This window comes from Psammomys obesus, unplaced genomic scaffold, assembly GCF_907164565.1.
Source record: "Psammomys obesus unplaced genomic scaffold, mPsaObe1.curated_primary_1811, whole genome shotgun sequence".
Classification (NCBI taxonomy): Eukaryota; Metazoa; Chordata; class Mammalia; order Rodentia; family Muridae; genus Psammomys; species Psammomys obesus.
Window position 1 is genome coordinate 15,375,129 of NW_026596057.1, and position 20,985 is coordinate 15,396,113.

At 42.5% G+C, this 20,985-nt stretch overlaps 1 protein-coding gene across 1 annotated transcript in view; it reads left to right on the forward strand.

Moving 5' to 3' along the window:
- The window catches only part of Cacna1e (calcium voltage-gated channel subunit alpha1 E), a 314,504-nt gene that overhangs the window by 262,528 nt on the left and 30,991 nt on the right, over positions 1–20,985 (forward strand). Inside the window, exons 26-34 of the mRNA XM_055624404.1 lie at positions 3,783–3,879; positions 6,785–6,945; positions 7,447–7,584; positions 8,357–8,558; positions 10,125–10,289; positions 10,871–10,981; positions 14,904–14,987; positions 15,675–15,800; positions 18,858–18,923. Coding sequence (XP_055480379.1) covers positions 3,783–3,879; positions 6,785–6,945; positions 7,447–7,584; positions 8,357–8,558; positions 10,125–10,289; positions 10,871–10,981; positions 14,904–14,987; positions 15,675–15,800; positions 18,858–18,923 — 1,150 coding nt within the window. The remainder of the gene's footprint in view (positions 1–3,782; positions 3,880–6,784; positions 6,946–7,446; positions 7,585–8,356; positions 8,559–10,124; positions 10,290–10,870; positions 10,982–14,903; positions 14,988–15,674; positions 15,801–18,857; positions 18,924–20,985) is intronic.

The following is a 20,985-nucleotide window of genomic DNA, read 5'->3' on the forward strand; positions in this document are numbered from 1 at the left end:
TGCTATAAAGTTATTGCTTTTTTCAGTGGTTCCTCTGCAGTAAGAGACATGTTTAGAAGAGTGTAGAGGAGAGATGGCTCAGAGGTTAAGAGCACTGGCTTTTCTTCCAGAGGTCCTGAGTTTAATTCCCAGCAACCACATGGTGGATTATAAAACAGTGCAAAATGGTTAATAGCCAATCTTTGACCTGAAGCCCATGTCTGACTGTGTCTTTGCTCAGATCTTGGGAGTCAGAATGGGTCGAACAGCCCTGTATTTGACAGATATAGCTGTCCTTTTTAGAATGTACCAGTGTTTCCAATTTTTTGACACACTGGCGTAGATAAATAGTGATTAGATTTTCCTTTGTTTCATACCATATTTGGCTAGTATTCTGGAGAGAATATTGTGTTCATCTATGTGGAAGGAGCAAAAAATGTTGGTTCTCCTTGCATGAGGTGGCTTTTGTGGTCTCTCAGATCCTGTTCAGGTGCTATTGGATGTCTTCATATCTGTCTCCTCTGAGACAGGAGCCTGTGTTAAACAGAAGGTAAACACCAGCAGACTATGCTCCCAGACCACCTATAGGTCCATCTGCTACCCTCTGCTCATGTCTTAGGACTTCCTCAGGAAAATGTAACCGGAAGAAAAGAGATCTGTGTTGCTGTCTAGGAGAATTATCAGATCACGGGATTCTATTTCTCCATAGCAAGTTACCATTATTATTTTCATTTGTGTGCTTGCTGGACTGAGGTTTGTCTTCCCTACCAAATTAGCTAACCTTCCAAGAGATTAGCCAGATCATTTGTTCCAGTACATGAAATAGGGCCTGTCACGGATTAAGGACTTCACAGATGCTCGTTCTATGTATGGAGGAATGAAAGGATGCTTGACTTAGGTGTGAACTGCACTTCAAGACATTTCTGTACATTAAAGAGCTCAGGTTACAAGCCACCCTCCCCCCCCCCGTTCAATTCCCAGATGACTTGACTTTGTGAGGGTGGTCAGGACAGTTATCATACTCCTAGAACAGGAATGATTTTTCTTCTAAGAGTTGTACTGTGAACAGTGCACAGTGGAAGCTACTAAGCTAATTGCAGTATAGAAAAAGCAGCTTTTCTATAAAACCTTGACAAGGAAAGGTCCTATTCATCATGTGGGTGCAGTTTAGTGATGTTGGTCTCTGAGCTTTGGAAAGTCACCAGAGTGATCCTACTTAAATGTAGTAACATCATTCCTCTCCAGGTGAAGCTACTCAGCGGACTGTTACTTAAAATACTTTTTCTGAATGTTTCTGACCCAGGGCAGATGGTGTTCCTCTTGCTTGTTTTTGTTGTTGTTTGTTTTGTTTTTTTTTGTTGTTGTTTGTTTTGTTTTGTTTTTTGAGACAGGGTTTCTCTTTGTAGCCTTGGCTGTCCTGGACTTGCTTTGCAGACCAGGCTGGCCTTAAACTCACAGAGATCTGACAGCTGGGATTACAGGCGTGCACCACTGTGCCTGGCTGCTTGGTTCTTATGAAGTAACTGGAAATAGAGTTTATCTTAAGACTCCCAAGGAAGTGAAAAACAAAAGCTTACACTTAGAAAAGTGTAATTAAACATGGACCCCTGGAAGACAGTGTAGGCGCAAGTACCCTTGAGTTAAGAGGCAAAGCTGCTACTGTTTTCAAGGGACTTTTGCCCTGTGGGTGGAGAGCGGGTTGAGGAACATACGGTGTGCTGCCCTTCCTTTCACAAACCCTTTGGATTTGACAGTGCCAAGGGTTTGGGTGAGATACCATGGTCCTCTGCTTCCCAGTATGCATTACTGTAAGGGCCTCTGTCTTCACTGAGGTTTTCTGACTTATCATTCTCTCCATCCTTCCCCTCCTTGCTTCCTGGCTGGATCAACCATAGGAACGCTTTGGGGTAACTATGGCTTTGTTTTTTTGTTTTGTTTTTCTTAAGTAGAAGGTTTGGGGCATGAGGTGGGAAGGGGGAGAGACTGTAATTGGAAGAGAAGATGCTAACTCAGTGAGCAAGTGGTGGTGAGTTTCTTTGAATGGTATGTTTCCATTGAAAGCCAAAAGGTTAAAACTGAGAGTTTTCAAGCCTTCTTGGGAAGTGACGATTCCTGTTGCTTTGGGAAATATTTGGCCTATGTGATGTTTCTCTTAGATATTCTAGGTTAGATGTGCTTGAAGAGCAAAAAAAATTATTAAATATCCCAGAGCTCTTAGATATGAAAGCCCATATTAATATAGCATGTTTGGATTGCCTTTAAAAATGACAATGTAGGTCATCACCTGTGACAACCAAAAGAGCATAAAATTAATACTGGTGTAAAGTTGGCATGAAGGAGTAGATTCATTGACTTTATGCCTTAAAAAAGAAGATAGACTATGGCTTCCTTATGCAAGCCTACTAGGCCAAATTGCATGCAGAAATCAGGTACTCTTCATCTGATGCTCTGGGTCCCCTCTCCAGTGACTGTTAATATGATAACGACAATCTAGGCCACCATGAGGGAAACGTCAAGCCTGGTCTCACTATTTAGAATTTTATTTCCCACCATGTGCATGCTTTACAAACTGTAGCTGTTTGAGTTGAATACAAAGATCTCAGAGTATGAGCAGGAAAGACAGAGAAATGCAAGTTGATTTATACATTTAATTCCTAGAGATAAAAAGAGAAATGCATGATCTTCATTAAGAGCAAACATTTCTAAGAGGCTGAAGAGAGAGAGTTATTACCAGGAGAAAAAGGTGGGTGTGGCCTACAACTTGGGCCTGCTCCAACCAAGTAGTTCTCTCAAGCCTGATGCAGAGTTTCTGAAAGGAAATGACTGCAGAAAAGGCCAGTCGCACATAATCAGAGTGTGGGCCAAGGTCCTGGCAAGACGCCTCCACACACGCTTTCTCTGAAGCGGCAGCCTAGCACAGTGAGAGTGTTGAGTTCCCCAACAGTCCTCATGGTGTTCTCCCCACACTGGTGAAATGTGAGAAGTAACAACCCTAGACTTCTGGGTCAAGTTCCCCAATGACATGCTTCAACTGTTCTCTTTCAAGTTAACAAATATCTCGAAAACCCCCTATAGGAAAGGGCTGAACTAGGCACAATGGAGACCCACCGTAGCCTTCTGGTCATGCTATCTAGTTAAGGTTTTTCATTTTTTATTTACCAGTGTGGTGTTATATAGCATTAATCTGACTATCAGAGACCTGAGCAATTGTCTGTATATGTGCATAGAATCCTGCATGTGCCTGGATGTTTCTCTGTGTGTACACAGACATTCCCTTTTATTCATATGGTCACTTCCAGGTAAATTCAATGGAAATTGATAATGCCTTAAATAGAAAAAGACATTTATTCCATTTATGGGCAACTTATCAACTTAAAACCGTATTGTTAACACTGCAGAGTATCAACCTTTTACCCTCATGGTGGGTGACTGGGACCACTAACTGCCCAGCCTTGTAAGAAGGCTGTGGGATAATATTCAAATTTGATGTAGTTTCTATTGAGTGCAACTCACTTTTGCTCCATCTGAAGTTATGAAACCATGAATTAAATTGTTGTGAGCACGTGGATGTACGTATATGGACATGTGCATATCAGTGTGTTCACACACACCACTAGGGCGTGACATGACACTACTCCTGAAGCATGTTTGTGGATTGTCCTTGAAGGATTCTGCACTGACCTAGTTTCTGGCCTCTCGTCTACTCTTCTCTGCTTTTACTCCGTTGTTATTAATGTAATAGTGTGGCTGCCACTTCTGTTTCTCCCCTTTCCAAATGGTTTCCTGGGGTCCTTTCTCTACAGAACCAACAAGGGGCGGGACATCAAGACTATCAAGTCTCTGAGGGTACTTCGAGTTCTTCGACCACTGAAAACCATCAAGCGCTTGCCAAAGCTGAAGGTAACAATCCAACCCGATACCCGTCTTCCACCTCGTCCCTTCAGCTACAGCTGGCTAGCCTATGCAGATTCCATTCTTAGACTGTCCCTTTTTCTCTCTTGGGGACTGGGACTTTTTTTTTTTTCATCTATTAAAGTCAAGGTCTTTGTTTCAAAGGAAAATAATGAGTGTTCCAAGAAACCTGCAGGTGAGATTTTCCTTCTTCAGTCCAGACCCAATTCTTGTTATACTCCCTAGAGTGGCCTGTCATCCAGGAAGAAGCTGTGTGGCTTTGTCTTAGAGCATCCTGTGTTATTGAAGTAGAAAGTGTAAAAGCCCTCTATATGTGTGGTCCGTGTACTGGATAATCTGGGGTATTTTTCTCAGTCATGAGAAAAGTATCACCTCACACAAGTGTTTCATATTTTTGAGGTACCAAAAGGTAGCTGAAGGGCACATAAGTCTATTTTTGGCAGAAGCAGAAAAGAAACGAGGAAGTGAGTTACCTGGAAAAGCTCTTCTTACTGCCATGGCCTGGACAAAAATAAGTATCTTATCCATATGAGCCCCTCACCATCTTGGCCAGTACCTTCCTGCCTCACAGGGCTTGCTTTCCATTCAAACTTGATAACCCGTTGAGCTTGCTCTTCTATCCTTCCCTCTCATATATTGTGGTTAATAGAATCTGAAGCTCCATGGGAGAAAAGCTCCTCCCCTCCCTGAATTCCTGTGGACTTTCAGCTTCTAATGCAAAGGCTCACCATTCAGTTCTTGCTGTCTAGGCCACACAGCCAGTAGAGCAAGCCTCAGGAGGAGTACTCAATCCCATCTTCCTGGGTTGTACCAGGATGCTTCCCGAGAATCAGGTTTCATTACCCACTTGCAGCATCCCAGAGCCTAGCATAGGACATCTCAAAGAGTGGCCATAGCCGTACGTGCCTGAATCATTGAAACATTTCCTAAAATGCACACTTCCCTCCACATCAGCACAGCAGAACCAGACTGCCTGGGAGAGGAGCCTGAACTGCGGCTTCCAAACCTGGCCAGCAGGTGACTCTAAGACAGTAGTGTAGGACCTGGTCACCATGAAAAAGAACCTGCATGAGTGCCAGGTCTAGCTCAAGAAGTTTGGAGCTATTTGACCCAGAGCAGGGTACTTATTCTTAGAATTTCTTTCACCTAGGAAATGGAGATCTGTGTAACTTATATTTGCAGTATAGATAAAAGAGGTGATGTGGGTGGTCACTAGCCAAAAAAACCAACAGTTCCTCTGAGAGGCACTGCTCTCCTCATGCCTGCCATAGAAGATAAAGCTATGAGCTTATTTTTCTTGTTTTTCCAAATTTCCATTATTTCCTGAGTTCTCCTAACTGATAACATATGTCACCCATTCCAACCGAAACCCATACCCCTCCTGGTTTCAAATCACCAACCACTTTCCTTTCTACCCTTAATTTGCAGAAAGGAAGCAGAACAGAATAGGTAAGGAAAGGGAGGGGGAAGAAAATAGGTTACTTTTAAAAGGTCCCAGACTAGCTTTGACATGGTTTCTTCTTGGGCTCCTCACACTTTGCATGGATTCCCAAGAGCACCTTAGTCTTCAAAGGAAGTGCATTCCTCATTGATTTCTTCTTTTGCTTTCCTCCACCTCCTCTTGGATCAGGACCTTCTACTGTGTCATATCTTCCTGGCCACACTCCCTCCAGCCAGCCACTGGCTTAGGCCTGTCAGTCACCACCCCTGCCAGCCCTGTGTGTCCAATACCCAGGCTGTTTGGGGCTACAAATGTGAACTGCAGCACACGCTCCCTTGGGAGCTTCGGAATGTGCAACAACTTAATGAGAGTATCCATACCCAAAGAATGTGGCCTTGGCCTTCAATTAATTCTGTGAAATTGGGAAGGACTGGTTCCTCTCTTGGCAGTATGATAACCTGAGAAAGATATAGGTGTCTCTGGCCATTGCATAAGGCTGAGCATCACTCACATTCCCTGCAGTGTTAAAACTAATCAATCCAGCCATACTATACCCAGCCGTACTATACCCAGCCATACTATACCCAACACTGTGAAGAAGCAGCTGCACAAATGCAGCACCCAGTGAGGTCAGACTCTTCAGTAAGCTAAACCCGAAAGCCTAGGAAATAATCCAAAACTGGCCCGAAATGTGTCAAACTCTCATGGAAATCCTCATGCCTTAGGGCTTAGAAGGAGGTCTCTGGAGACACTCTTGTTTTTGTATTGAGGCAGAAATCCCTGTTTCTACCCACCCAGCCTCATCCCCAGTACAGATAGACCTCATCAGTCTGTCCTACAGTGTCTACTGACCTTCCTCCCGGATGCAGCCAGTATTCAACTAGAGGACAGCAGCACGAAGTGATAGAGTCAGATAGAGTCAAAGCAAATATATGAACTTATGATGAAATATGGAAATGAACAAAGACAATAGCATGTGCTTGCCACTTTGATCCTTTTGGAAATGGCAGGGAGGCTGCTACATCATCAATGTGTAAGTAAATCTGTGAATGTCACCAACAGATTCAAGGTCAGGAACAGGCTGTTTAACAGGTAACATGGTCTAAATGATCTTCAGAACTCCATCAAGCATTAAGTTTCTGGGTTTCACTAGTACCTCTACTGAAATCCCACAAAGAAACCCTTCCATTGCTTTATGTCATGTTGTTTAAGTTTTAGGCTTTATATTCACGTTAAGATTTAGAGAAAATGTCTGTTTCCAAAGCAGGTCCTTGCAACCTTGCCCAGCATCAAAGCCAGCTCCTAACCCCCATGGGTATCACTGTTGGTGTAGTAGGAGCTCCTGAGACAGCTTCCTAGTCTGGTGGGTGGTGGTATGGCCCCTGCCTCAGCTCAGGCCATAGGAGTATTCTGTCACAGGAATGATACAAGGCCCCTCCCTGCTGTCCACAGGCTGTGTTTGACTGCGTGGTGACCTCCTTGAAGAATGTCTTCAATATACTGATTGTCTACAAGCTCTTCATGTTCATCTTCGCTGTCATCGCTGTTCAGCTATTCAAGGGAAAGTTCTTTTATTGCACCGACAGTTCCAAGGACACAGAGAAAGAGTGCATGTGAGAGCCACTACCATTCTCACTGTTGGCTGAGGGTGTCCTGGCAAATCCCTCCCTACCTTCCATGGGTTGACTGGATCTCCTTTCCCTCTTAACTCCATTCCCCTTTCCATAGAATCATAAAATAGGAAGAATTATAAAACAAGCAGAAGTTTGTTAAATTCCTTTATTGTATCAGATATGGTAAGTGACACTTTGCTGAACCCTTAAGTGTTAAGTCTTTCTGATGACCTACTGAGAGAAGTTTTGTTTACATAAAGAAGATGAAACTCAAAGGTTGTCCAAGGTTACACAGGCAATTAGTGGTATCAGGATTCATCCTACATCTGTTGGCACCAAGTACCATTTTTATTCCATGTTAGTACCTGCCTTTAACAAAACTTGCCCTTCCTTTTCTGTGATAGTCATTGTTACCCTGACATCTTTAAAGTTTGTAAAAATGTTTGACTGTTCCATGCACTATATTTAAGAAACCCTATTTCATTTCTATTCTGGTTTCAGAGGTAACTATGTAGACCATGAAAAAAACAAGATGGAGGTAAAGGGCCGGGAATGGAAGCGTCATGAATTCCACTACGACAACATCATCTGGGCCCTGCTGACCCTCTTCACCGTCTCCACGGGGGAAGGATGGCCTCAGTGAGTGATGGGGTGGGCTTGGTGTATGTGTCTTGCAGGCTGACATGGGACTGTGTGGGTGCCTTAAAAGCTGATTCAAGATGAACAAGGCTAACCCTTTGTTACTGTACCAGGCAAAGTAAGTGGTTATGAGTGGGTGAGAAAGGCAGAAAGGAGAAAAAAAATCCTTCAGACAAAGATGGAGAGGGGGTAGACAAAGTCAGAAAAATATTTGAAACTCTCTTTTTATCAATCTTTGAGTTGGGTGGAGCCCTCTTACTTACAGAACAAAGGGTTTTTCAAAACTTTCTACCCGTCAATAGGAATCCATGGGAGTTGTTTTAAACAGATTTATCCTTAAAGTTGGCCCTACACCTGAGAGCCTAAGATGGAGGGATCTGGAAGACCCTAGCGATGCTGCCTAAGGCCAGACCTCTTTTGAAGAATGAAGGCTCTTATGCTGTCCGCAGCAGGAGGCTAATTTGTTTATAAGACTGAACAATAAGTAATACACCAATAGTTGGCAGTAGAAAATCAAATGGCACTAGAAGTCTCGAGGTATTGAACATAACAACCTAACTATAACTGTAAGAGAATATCATCCTGTTGTCTAGGAGTTGAATGCAGATGGAAAGTGGTGCTTTTTAATTCATCAACTTGGTAATCCTCATCCGGGAGCCAGAGGAGGAATGGAAAAAGAGAAGTCATAGTAAGAACTACAAAGGGTGGCACGTCTCTTAACAAAGCCAAGAGTGTCCTCCACCATCTGTACCTTCTCTTTTGGTCCTCACAGGGTCCTGCAGCATTCTGTAGATGTGACAGAGGAGGACAGAGGCCCGAGCCGCAGCAACCGCATGGAGATGTCCATCTTTTATGTGGTCTACTTTGTGGTCTTCCCTTTCTTCTTTGTCAATATCTTTGTGGCTCTCATCATCATCACCTTCCAGGAGCAAGGGGACAAGATGATGGAGGAGTGCAGCCTGGAAAAGAATGAGGTGACAATGGGTAGACTGTAGCAAGGGATAGCAGTGGGAACTTAAGAAAACTATTGGGACCAGCACTCTTAGAGGAAAAGATTGCATTTTCTTAACTTTACTGTAGCATTAGAGTGAGAAGAGAGGAAAAGCTGGTGGGAGGCACAGAGGTATGCAGTCTTGGATCTGGGACCTAGGTTTGAATCCCCAGCATTCACATAAAGAGCTGGGTGTAGGGTTGGTAAGGTAGCTTGGTGACTAAAAGTACCATTGCCAAGCCTGATGACCTGAATCAGTGTCCAGGGCCCACATGATAGGAGAGTACCAACTCCCACACGTTGTCTGATGATCTTTACACGTACATTATCATGAATCTTGGCATTGGCATGCGTACATATGTGTATGCACACACACACACACACTTAAAGAAAAAAAAAAGAAAAGAAAGCTGGGCATGGCTGCATGTTCCTGTAATTTTAACATGGAAACATATACAGGAAAAGCCTAAGAGCTTGCTGGCCAATCAGATTAACCTTAATGGTGATCATCCTGGTTCAAGGCAATAACGCCATAGAAGATGCCCCACGTCCTTCTTTGACCACCACATCTGTGTGCACAGGCAAGTATTACCTGCACACTCTTACACATGTATCATATACAGACAAGATAAAAAAATACATACACAAAGAAAAGATAAGCAGGCATTCTCTACCCTTTTATGTGGCAGTCTAGAAGAAAAAGATAAGTACCATGGTTACAACCTTAAGAAACTTGCCTACCTCCCTGACTCTCATGGCATCCGCGTTTCTAGTGACAGTGAATGTGTTTCCTTACGTGTATCTCCAGGACATGTGTAGGTTTGGAACATTGTACGGTTTCGTGGTTGGCTTTGCTGTTGTTTAACCGAAGGCGCTGAACTAGAAATGGTCATAGATTATAAAAGGAATGCATAGACAGATGCTCAAATATAAAAACTCAAATGTTTATAAATCCAAAACTTTTTGCATGATACAATATGGCAAGTAGAAAATCCTATACCATGAAACTTTGTTTCAGGCACAAACTTAATAAAATATTATATAAATTACCCTTAGGCTATGTGGATGAGGCACACATGAAATATTAATGGATTTTGTGCTTAGCCGAGCATCCTGTCTTCAAAATATCTCATTACATTTATGTAAATATTAAAAAGTCAGACTCAAAGCTGATATCACAAATCACTCTGGCCCTACATATCTTCGGTAAGGATTCTTACCCAGTAGATTTATAGCTGTAACTATGGGCACCAGGGGACGCTTCCCACCTAAATTCTTAGCCATATATGGTGTAAGAGGACTGTCTTAATAACCAACGCTTTCACCCCATGTGACAGGATGCCTCCAGGTCTATATGTACTTGTAAGGTGACGTCTTGCCTATCATTTGGCTCAGATGATCACTGTCCCTGCCTTAGGACTACGTATCTCACGATTTTATCCCTATGCTGTCCTTTCCCAGCCAGCTTAATAGAGCCCAGGGAAGCTTTGCGGGGGGGGGGGGAAGAGGAGGGAATTGGACTGATTCTAATAACCTTGACTTTCTGCAGCGGGCGTGCATTGACTTCGCCATTAGTGCCAAACCTCTCACCCGCTACATGCCACAGAACAGGCACACCTTTCAGTACCGCGTGTGGCACTTTGTGGTCTCTCCATCCTTTGAATATACCATCATGGCCATGATTGCCTTGAACACTGTCGTGCTGATGATGAAGGTGAGAAGTAATTGTGTGTGTGTGCATGTATGTGTGTGTGTGTGTGTGTGTGTGTGTGTGTGCGCGCGCGCGCACGCAGTGACTGAGAGGTCAGTTCACCTTACTAGCCTGCCACATTGACCTGCTCTGCTCTTCCATCATGGAGTCTCTTTGATCTTATCTAATTCAACAGCCCAGTCCCTGGATGTCAGGGTATTGGTGGGACCATTGGATAAAATGCAGAGTAACACAGAGAAACATTTTAGAGCTTCCAGGAACAAAAATGTCAGTAGGATCCACCTTTATCAGGGGTGGACAACGTCCTTTAGACATCGATGTTAATGGGAGCTTAATCGTATTTAACGCAAAGGGCTTCTGTCATGGCTGCCTTTAGTCTGGACATGGAGGTGGTTTTGCTATTAAGCTGTCATGAGTGGGACACTGGTATGTGTTTTACTGCATAATACGCATGCACCGAACTGTTCCACCAGGGCAGGTTGAGAGATGGCCAGACCTGGCATGCGTATCCAACCATGTACAGGTCCGTATACCTTAAGGCTTTGACTCTACTCTACTTTTTTTTTTCTTCTCTTTCCTGGCAGTACTATTCTGCTCCTTGCACCTATGAACTCGCCCTAAAATACCTGAACATTGCCTTCACCATGGTGTTTTCCCTGGAATGTGTCCTAAAGGTCATCGCTTTTGGCTTCCTGGTATGTCTGATCTAGCAACCGGCTTCTCTTCCCTTGGGGCACACAGAGGTTACTGCTTTTCAAGGATGGGTTTGCACACTTGCCCACCCAATAGTGAGCTCGCTTACTCAATAAACAGGCTGCTATGTGAGAAGAGTAATAGAAAAGGCAAAGGAAGCTACCTGCTCCTCTACCTGTCTGCCCTGGTCCTATTGAATTCTGTCAGCAGTAGAGCACCTATCCTTAGATTTTACTGAAACTATGATTGACACATAAAGAAGACAAAAAATTAGATTATAAGTTGAGTGATTATTTACTGGTAATTTATATATGAATTTTATGATTTGAATGGAAACTATCTTTAAACCTCACACAGCAAATAACAGACTTTATCCTATTAATCTTCTGCCCATTAAGTAGCATGAAGAGTAACATCTGCCAATTAAAAATAAATGTTTATTACTTATGCTTACAATGTCCAATCATTTTTAGGGGGTGAGGGTATATTCTAGAATTGGATTTGAGAGCGATTGCAATGAATTATTCTGGCATGAGCTCTCTTTTTACTTCTCCTCAACTAGTAATCACGATCATTTGGCAAATTCTTTCAAACCTGACCCTTGCATCAATGTCCTATAAACAAAATCTGCCCCTCCCTCTCCTCCTGCTTGCTTTCAGAGCGTGCTGTGGGTTCAATGAGGTGCAGATAGGCCCACTGGACAGCTGTTTCACACTTAGGGTGTGAGCTCTCCTTTCAAGTGTAAGTGTGTACCCCTTTCCTAGCAAGAAGGGGCGACTTTGCTGTAAATCAGAATGAGTGCTTCTGGTAACGGCAGTAACAGGGGCTCTGGGCTGGGCTTGATAATTGTCAGTGTTGGTTGTGGAGGTTGTTTTCAGTCTCCTGGTTTTTTTATGCCACCATTAATTTGATTATTTGGGGTGGGGAGTTGAAAGGGACCCATTGCGGTGGCTGCATTGTGGAATTCTTGACGCCCTTTTGAGTGTTTTGAAACCCGAGGAAATAAAAAGGTAAAAAGAAACTTCTACCAAACAAAGATGCCTATATAAAACAGCCCAGCCCAAGTAGGGTGAAGTGAAAGAGAGAGGGAGCCAACACCTCCACAGGGAAAGCTTCTCTTGGAGTCTTGGTGTTGACATCATCTGTGACTTAAACCCCAATTATGTGTCTAATTATGGTGAACTCTGAATACATACTTTTACAGGCTTAACTAGAGGATTCGGCCTTGAGCCCTGCCTCCTTCCTACCCTCGTTCCTGTGTTTCATCCAAGGCCAGGAGGCATTCACACTGGAAAAGGCAGTGTTACATTGATTTGGCGCCTAAGCTTTCAGGCTAGCCCCCCGCGCACTGTCTGAGCAGATCTTCTCTTCAGCTCTGCAGCAGGCACAGTAGATGTTGCTGCTGTCACTGCTGCCATGTTCATTTTGAATGAGAATATCGAAGCCCATAAAATGTGTAAAGGCTACACAGTGAAATGTGGGATTGGAAAGATGGTGAGGATAAAACAGAAAGAAAAAAGGGAAATAAGCAACATATTGTGCCACCCAGTAAATACCCATCCAGTGTTCTATGCATTGATTTTCTCTATGAAACAACCCTATTAGACAGGCTTAGGCAATATAAATGCTTTTCTCAGAGTTAGTGAAAGACAGATCCAGGAGTTGGATTCTGGTCTATCTGACCTCAGAGTTCACAATAATTACTAGTTTATTCAGTAGCCAAGACATATATTCCAAAATCCCCAGGGGATACCTCAAACTGAAGGAAATCTGATATCTGATCGGATGAATTCTGAGAAACATATTTATCTTAGTTTCTCTTCTTATTGATATGGTAAATTATACTCTGACAAAAGCAACATAAGAGAGAAATAGTTTATTCTGGCTTGCAGCTCAAGGGTGCAGTCTACCGTGCTCAGGCAGTTCAGAGTGGCAGGAGCTTGAAGCAGTTGGTCACATTACATCCACAATCAGGAAGAAGAGAGAGATGAATACACGTCACTGCTCAGGTCACTTCCTTTCTTTATACAGTAACATGATCCCAGCCAGGGTGGATCTTCCCACTCAGCAACACAATCCGGGTAATCCTTCACGAGCATGCTCAGAAGCCCATCTCCCAGGTGACTCTGGGTTCTCGGAAGTTACTACTAACATTGTTAGTCTGTTAATTCTGTCATGCTAACACTAACGTTGTTACTCACAATACTGTTAGGTGATCTTGTCCTTTTGTGAGTGTCATAGTATGTATTTATAAACTGTTATGGCTCGATCACCAGGCAGAATAATACTATGAGACCACCACTGAATATGTGATATGTCAGTAGCAGAAACACTATTACGAGGCCCTTGACTGAATTGTTTTTGTCCTATTAAGTTGAGAATTTTCACTTAAAGCACTTCATAGCTTCTCTTTAGCATTTAGTAATTTTTCATTTAATATACTGAATTTCAAGTAACTAAAATCTTGGAAAGTGATACTCTGGATAAAATGGAAGAGTACTGTCCCTCACAATGTTGGTTGTGCCACTCGGTATTGTAAGGTGTCCTCAATTTGACCTCATGTCTTCCACTCCTCTAAAACCTAGATCTATGAACTAAGATTTAGAAAATTTACCTCGGGATGTGGTATAGTGGAGCCTGGAAAACTTGGGGGCTTTCGGGACCCCACTTGGCTCCCCACATTGATGAGTTAAGCGTCACCCTGGAAGGGGAACTTGTTTACAAAGTTGGGCACATCTGCTTTTCCTTATACTCTAGGGTGTATGTGGCCCTGGAATCAGAGTTCCCTAAACCTTATTTTTCTCATATCAAAAAACAAAGATAACAATAGCTGTCTTATAGTCTTAAATACATGATGCTCATTAAATATAACCTCTCTGCACAATCCTTTCTCTATGCCATAGCTTCACTGTGAAGAACAAGACCTCTATTCAATACTATATAACCATGGGGCATTTGATACTACCTAACCTTCAGACCCACAAAAGGAACAGAAGAGCTGAAAGAACATCAAGAAATAGATGATAAAGATCAAGTGAGGTAGTTGTGAGCATAGGAAAGAGGACACTTTGATAGTATCCAAAGCTGTTATGGTACCTGATGCCCACAAGAAGCCAAGTGGTCACTTTGGAGATGTGGGTTCCCTGTTTCAAAGAATGTAGCCCAAGGTGTGTGCTATCTGAGAATGGATGGACATCATGCATTCTGAAGCAAGTGGAGCTATCTGGCTGGTGGACTTTCTGGGTCTCTTATATTTCCCCCATATTATATTCAATCAACCTCATCATTTCATATATATATATATATATATACATATATACATATATACATATACACACATACATATACACACATAACTTAATTCCACCTCCTCACAAGGTGTAACAGAGCATAAAAATGGGGAAGTGGAATCTATTCACCCTACTGTCAATTGGTTGTTCTGAAAAGACTATGGAGATTTGAGCATGCCTGCAACCTTTAGCCCCATACAGCCTCTTGAAGCAATACAAATATTTTAGAAGTTAAAATTGTATCATGCCTAAGGTTTAATGGCTGTGTACTTATCTCAGTTCTTTGAGGTATATATATTATAAAGGTAAGGCTTCTTATTTGTTGATCAAACTCAGTAGTGTGGTTGAAAAATAAATGGTTACTAATCTTTCTTATTGGATTTTTAGTGACAGTGTCAAAAACATGGTCTTCAAATAGTTGTAGAACTGTTTTAAAAATGAAGATTTCCCAAATTAGTAAAAGAGAAACAGAATTTCGGGCTAGAAACAGAAAACTGAGCCCAAAGTTAGAATGAACTTATGCATGAATTGACAAGTTTTAATTCCAAGTGACAAAGTTATGTAATAAAAGATGTCTTTCCTTTCTTTCCTTTCTCTTCTTTCTAATGCTCATGTGACCGAATTCACTTGGCAGAACTATTTCCGAGATACTTGGAACATCTTTGACTTCATCACCGTAATTGGCAGCATCACAGAAATTATCCTGACAGACAGCAAGGTGAATGAATGGGTCACAAGATTGTTGCATTTAATCTGGACCCCGGAGCAGTATTTGGAGAAATCCTCTCCACCATTTATAACCCACCCAATCAAACATGCCCCTTTTGTGTTGGGAGTCTACTTCCTCTTTCCGGAGCATTAATCAGAGAATGCAAACTTTGGGGTGGTGGTGGGTCTCATGGAAGGCTTATTTACAGCATGACTTAAGTAGCAGACATCTAATTGGAATAGAGGTGTCAGAAGAAAGTTAGTATTTGGTGTTTGGCCAAATACTCCAAAGAGAAACATAGTGTCTTTAACTTCAAAGTTGTTAGGCCTGAAGTGTTTCTGTAAATCCGTTCATCCTAAAGAACTCACCAAGTGCTTTATTGCAATTATTGAGTAGCAACCCTGCTCTTTTGGCCTCTCCGTGCAGAGTATTGGCAGCAACCAGGAATGCTGGTTTTCCTTCCTGTGTGCTGGCGTAGTCTCTGTACCCATATACCTAGGAATGGAGGGGCAGGGCCGGGAGGCTTAGAGAGAAACTCCCAGGGTGCCTCCCAACTGGAGCCGGGTTACCCACAAAAGACGGAGACTGTCGTCTATTTTGTGATCTGAATAAGGAATAAATGTGAAAATACCAGTGCTTAGATCTTTCTAAATGAGCATATTGTCACTAATTACATGTTTCCTTTTGGTCCACCAGCTGGTGAACACCAGCGGCTTCAATATGAGCTTTCTGAAGCTCTTTCGAGCCGCGCGCCTCATAAAGCTACTGCGCCAGGGCTATACCATTCGCATCTTACTGTGGACCTTTGTGCAGTCCTTTAAGGTAAGAGGCTCCCGGAGGGTGGCACACCAGTGCCAGACCACGCCGCAGCAGCGTCGGCACCCCGGATCCTTCACCTTTAGGAAGGAGAAGTTTGTAAACTTGACGTTGATTAGAGGCATAAATATAATAGTTCTTAATTATAGCCCAGGCTCACTGGATAGTGATCAATTCAGAGCGACGTTATAGAATCTTACTCTAAAAAAATAATGTGGCATTTTCACTTTGTACCTTGGGCCTTGAGTATTCTAAATTGCATTGAGCCATTCTGCCCATCCATAGAATCAGCCTCCCATTGTCAGATGTCTTCAGTGTTTTCAGGGACTTGTCAATAATTTTATTTTGTGGTAAAGGTTTTCAGAGGACTTTTTAAACTTGTGCTTCATAAGGAGATGATTCATGTTCAGTCTGCCATGTTTTCACCTGGGCGTCTTGGACTAGTGAATGTATAGTACAGTAATACCAGACACACATACAAACACACACACACACATACAAACACACACACACATCCTATAAAAGCTAGGGATGTTTGGCCAAGTTAAAATACGTTTCTTTTAAATGCGCTCATGGGACTATGCATACATCTAGGGATAAAGGTTATTTAAAAAGTCAGTGCCTAAAACCCACTTCAATAGCAGTAATAGTAAAGAAAAGTTTCCAAGAATACCTACATTTCTTTGAGCTCTAACAAATAGGATAAATTAAATGTCTTTTAGACGTCTAACAAATAGCATAATTAGATGTCTAAGGCCTAAGCGCATTTCTTTTCTTGCAAATAAAGTTTTTAAATTAATGTATTAAAAATAAATTAGATAAAATTAAGTGATTCAAAGATGACAAACCATAAATGCACAAAACTGTCTTCCTTCTTTTACCTATATTTTTAATTAAATTAAAAAAGACAGGGCAGTAAAATCTTGGTATGTCATCGGAGTTTGAGATGAGAAACCGTGCTAAGGATTTTCAGGCTCCAAGGTCTAACCTTGGCTTTTCTACCCTATCAAGAGCCAGTTGTTTGTCAGGATTATTTCCACAGAGGCCTCACCTCAGTGAACTCTAGTTTTCCAGAGCTAGGTAACAGAGGAGAAATTCAAAACCTTAAGAGTTGCCCAAGTCTTGGATGAGTTTGGATTTAAAATTAGAAAGACAAGTTGCTTTTAAAGCTGTTTTTTTTTTTTTTTTTAAGAGGACTGCCCATCAAGCTTCAATTGTTAGGGAATCTAAGAAATGTGTGTCATCCTGCCATGTTATCACATCACTGAGTCTCTGTGACACTATGTCCTATTGAAGCTAAAGAAAATGGTGTCAAAAACTGACAGCCAAATGGGTGGCATATTCAGTGAGTTCTACAGAGAACAGGCAAGGCAGGTGAATCTGAATCCCACTGGCGCTGTATTATGGGTAGGCGTTTTCAGGTCAGTTCTGGGATACAGTACCGGAGCAGGTTGCCTAACAGCAACATTTTGAAAGGCCACATCCGCAAATACAAAGCCTCAGAGAGATGTCCTATCTAAACGCTACACCATTGCCTTTACCTATTCCAATCCAACCCCTAGATTCACCCAGTTCTCTCTCTGACCCCTGTACAGAATCTCATCCTTTCTTTCTCTTATTTTGTGTTAGAATTTATTTTGTGACAAGAAAAGAGAACAGGGCCTAGGAGATGGCCCAGGTATTTAAAGTGCATACTTCTCTTGCAAAGGACGTAGGTTGCATTTCTAGGAACCATATAAGGTGGCTCACAACTACCTGAACTCCAGGTCCAGGGGCTCCAACATCCTCCAGCCTTTGCAGACCCGTGCACATATGTTACATATAAACTTATACAGGCACACCACACCCATACACATAAATACTTTTTTAAAGAAGGGAGAACAGATGGCATCTTTGGTTTTCTCCTTAAAGCTTGGAGTAGGAAGATGATCTAGGACTGGGAGGCTTTGGGTGTAGAAGGTTTAACAAGGCCAAACCAAATGGGTAGAAGAGGGCAGCAGTCCAGGCAGCAGAGAACCCTGCCTCCTTATGCCAATCCCCAAGGAAATGAAGCTACTCCTTAGGATCCAGCACTTTATGGCAGAGGGCCCTCCCCATCAGCTTTCAGTTGTGTTTAAATTTGCCCTCGATTCAAGTTTTGAATAGTCCCTCAAAGGGTTCTTCATTTTGTTAACTCTGTTGATAAACTCTGCCCTGCTCCAGCCATCTGAAAGCCTTCGGCTGGTCTCCTGGGACTCATGGTGTTGTATATTCATGACAAGATAGAGACTCACAGTGGCCCTGGCTGTCTGGAGATTACTGAATGGTAAAGAAGAGGGACTTTCATGCCAATCCTGGGATCAGCACACAAGTATATTGGCTTATCTGGCTCCAAATCTTAACTGTCCTGTGTCTGTTCCTGCCCCAGAATATCAAGGGCAGGTCGCAGGTCCCTGCCTTCCACTCTCACATAGAAATGCTATCATCCCAAAGTGGCAATAGGCATACACAATATGGATTTTTATTTTTTATTTTTTTATCTTGTGGCTTCATTGTAGTTTCATAATGGCTAACACTGTGTAGGCTTTGAGGGAAATTATGTGAAATACAATAAAATACTGAAGGGATTAAGCACTGGAAACAGTGTTTCATCAGAAGATAAAAGATACTTCTAGGAATGAATAATAAGGAGACCCCAGTCAATTAACCTGGCCTCCAGATCCCCCACTTTGAGCTATTAGGTGAGGGAGTGGGAGGAAGAACTGGAGACCTTGAAGCCCAAACTAAGTACTTCCTCCTTAATTTGGGTCACAGTTGCTAGGATTATTAAACTTCTACATGCCAAGTGAAATGTCTCTCAAGCCCAGGAAGTTTTGCTAGCTCTCTTTGGAAACAGGGGTCACACATCTATCAGAAGACTTGGGTACATTTAAAAAACAAAAAGACTATTCCAAACAGAACATCCCTGAGGAGCAGGGTGGCAGTCCTGCTTGAAATAGCCTCAGGACAAGAGTTCCTGCCCTGCAGTTGACTGCAGGAGCGGTGGTCTCCTTGATTAATTACCATCTCTTGCTCCCCTTGCAGGCTCTCCCGTATGTCTGCCTTCTGATCGCCATGCTTTTCTTCATCTATGCCATCATTGGGATGCAGGTGAGTAGGCACAGGAGTGGCCTGGTAGGGCTGCCGCTGCCTACATTAACTCTGGCAAGGTTGAGGACGGTTTGTACAGCTCTTCTCGACAAAGGGGTCTCTCAGGTCTTATTGCCTGTAACCTTAGGAATGTCCCAAGAGCAGTGGTTCCCTAGGTATTTAGGGTGGTCTGTTCTGGGGGCTTCATCTGAGGTTTTCTGATCATGCTGGTGACTGAGGAGTGGCTCAGGCTTCAGTGGCTACAACAGAGCTGAAGTAAAATGGCACCACTGTTTTGGAGAGAGAGGGATCCCCATTGCCACTAAAATAAGGCTTAATTGTTTCTTAGGATCTCTGTTATTTGGACTTGACCTAAAAGAAGGCTAGATGGCGGTTCCTCCTGTAAGAGATAATATCAAATGCATCTATGTTAGTTTTAACTTTCTGAGATCTATGCATTAAGACCTGCCACTGCCCATGCTAGGGATCCCCAAGAGTTACATTCCAACCAACAAACAGGGACATGCAACTTGCTGGATAATTCCCTGGACTACTTACTTCCTCCCTATTTTCAAAACTTGATTGCAGATCAGGTTTCTATCCTGGATATTTGTGCAGATAGCTAGAGGTTCACTGAACCCCAAGAAGCCAAATGTTCTTTTTAAAGACAAGAACCTTTTGCGGTAGATATCCTGCTTCTATTAACAGTGAGCATGTACCCCTAACTTATCTGATGGGGTCCACAGGCTTTCTGCTTGTCTAAGAAAGCCTTCCTTTCTCACTTAAAGACTGCACGACTAACCCCTGCAGCTCACAGTCTCCTGCAGCCTGGCAGCCTGAATGCCCCCTAAGCGGTTTCTGTCATCTGTAGCCATTGTCTCAGCTGCCAAGTTTGATCAGCAGCCTTGCCTAGATTCTTTTGGAAAGGCCTCTTCTCTTTGCTCCTCTCTGCTGCCTTTTTGTTTTCACTCTTCCCCTAACTTCATGACCAGGGAGTATTGTTCTCTAAAACCAAGGTAGAATGTCAAGCATCATAAGGTTTGAGAGGCTGTGTTTTTCCTTCTCTGAGGATCTTTCAGTAGAGATATAAGATGATGTCAGTAGCATTAGAAACAGAATTGCCACGGAAGTTTAATGTTCTCTTGATAACTTCAAGATCCTAAACAAACTCCCTCCAAACATTACCTTGGAATTTACAGATTCTCAAACTGAAAGTGGAGAGTTGGTTAAGTTACATTCTGTATGCCTAAATTTCTGTCTGGTGCAATAACTCTTACCCCTCTCTTTATCTTCAAGCAAAATCGGAAAGAATAATACTATGTCCAGTTCTATTGCTAAGACTCATACCAACACTGATAATGCTGTGTACCATTTGCTTCAATTGTTTGGTGTGCCAGAGATGGTGCTTAGTGTGTGCCTATATGCAAATATACACATACAGATACACAGAGATTGTTCTTGAGATGTTTTGTACAAAAAGTTTGCTTGATGCCAAACCGAAGAGCTTTTGGATTAATTCCATTGACAGAAGAAATCTCAGAACAGCCTAGTATTGACTCTGTTGTATGGTTGTTAGTGTTCACTCTTATGAATATCTATAATGAAAAGGAGCAAGCTGAAAAAGAAAAGATATAAAATTTACAATTTGAGGAGAAAGGGGACATAAGGAAGAAGAACAGTGCTTAGTCCTGTGTTCAAAGAGATAAACAAAGAAAAGCCAGATATTAAATTGAATAAAGGGAATGTCATCTCAGGACAAGACTCCACCCAGTAAGCTTCCAACTCATATGAAAAGGAATCAAATAAAAGTGAAAAGGAATTAAAGAAGAGCTTAGGTCCAGGTGTGGTGGCACACACCTTTAATCCCAACCCTGGAGACAGAAGCAAGAAGATCTGTAAGTTTGAGGCCAGCCTAGTCTACAAAGCGAGTTCCAGGACAGCCAAGCTTAGGTGGTGAAGGTAACCATCAAAAACGACATAAGTGCCTTCCACAATGGGCAGAAGGACAAACAGGTAGAAGCAAGCTTTTTTAAAGTTATCTATCTATCTATCTATCTATCTATCTATCTATCTATCTATCTAT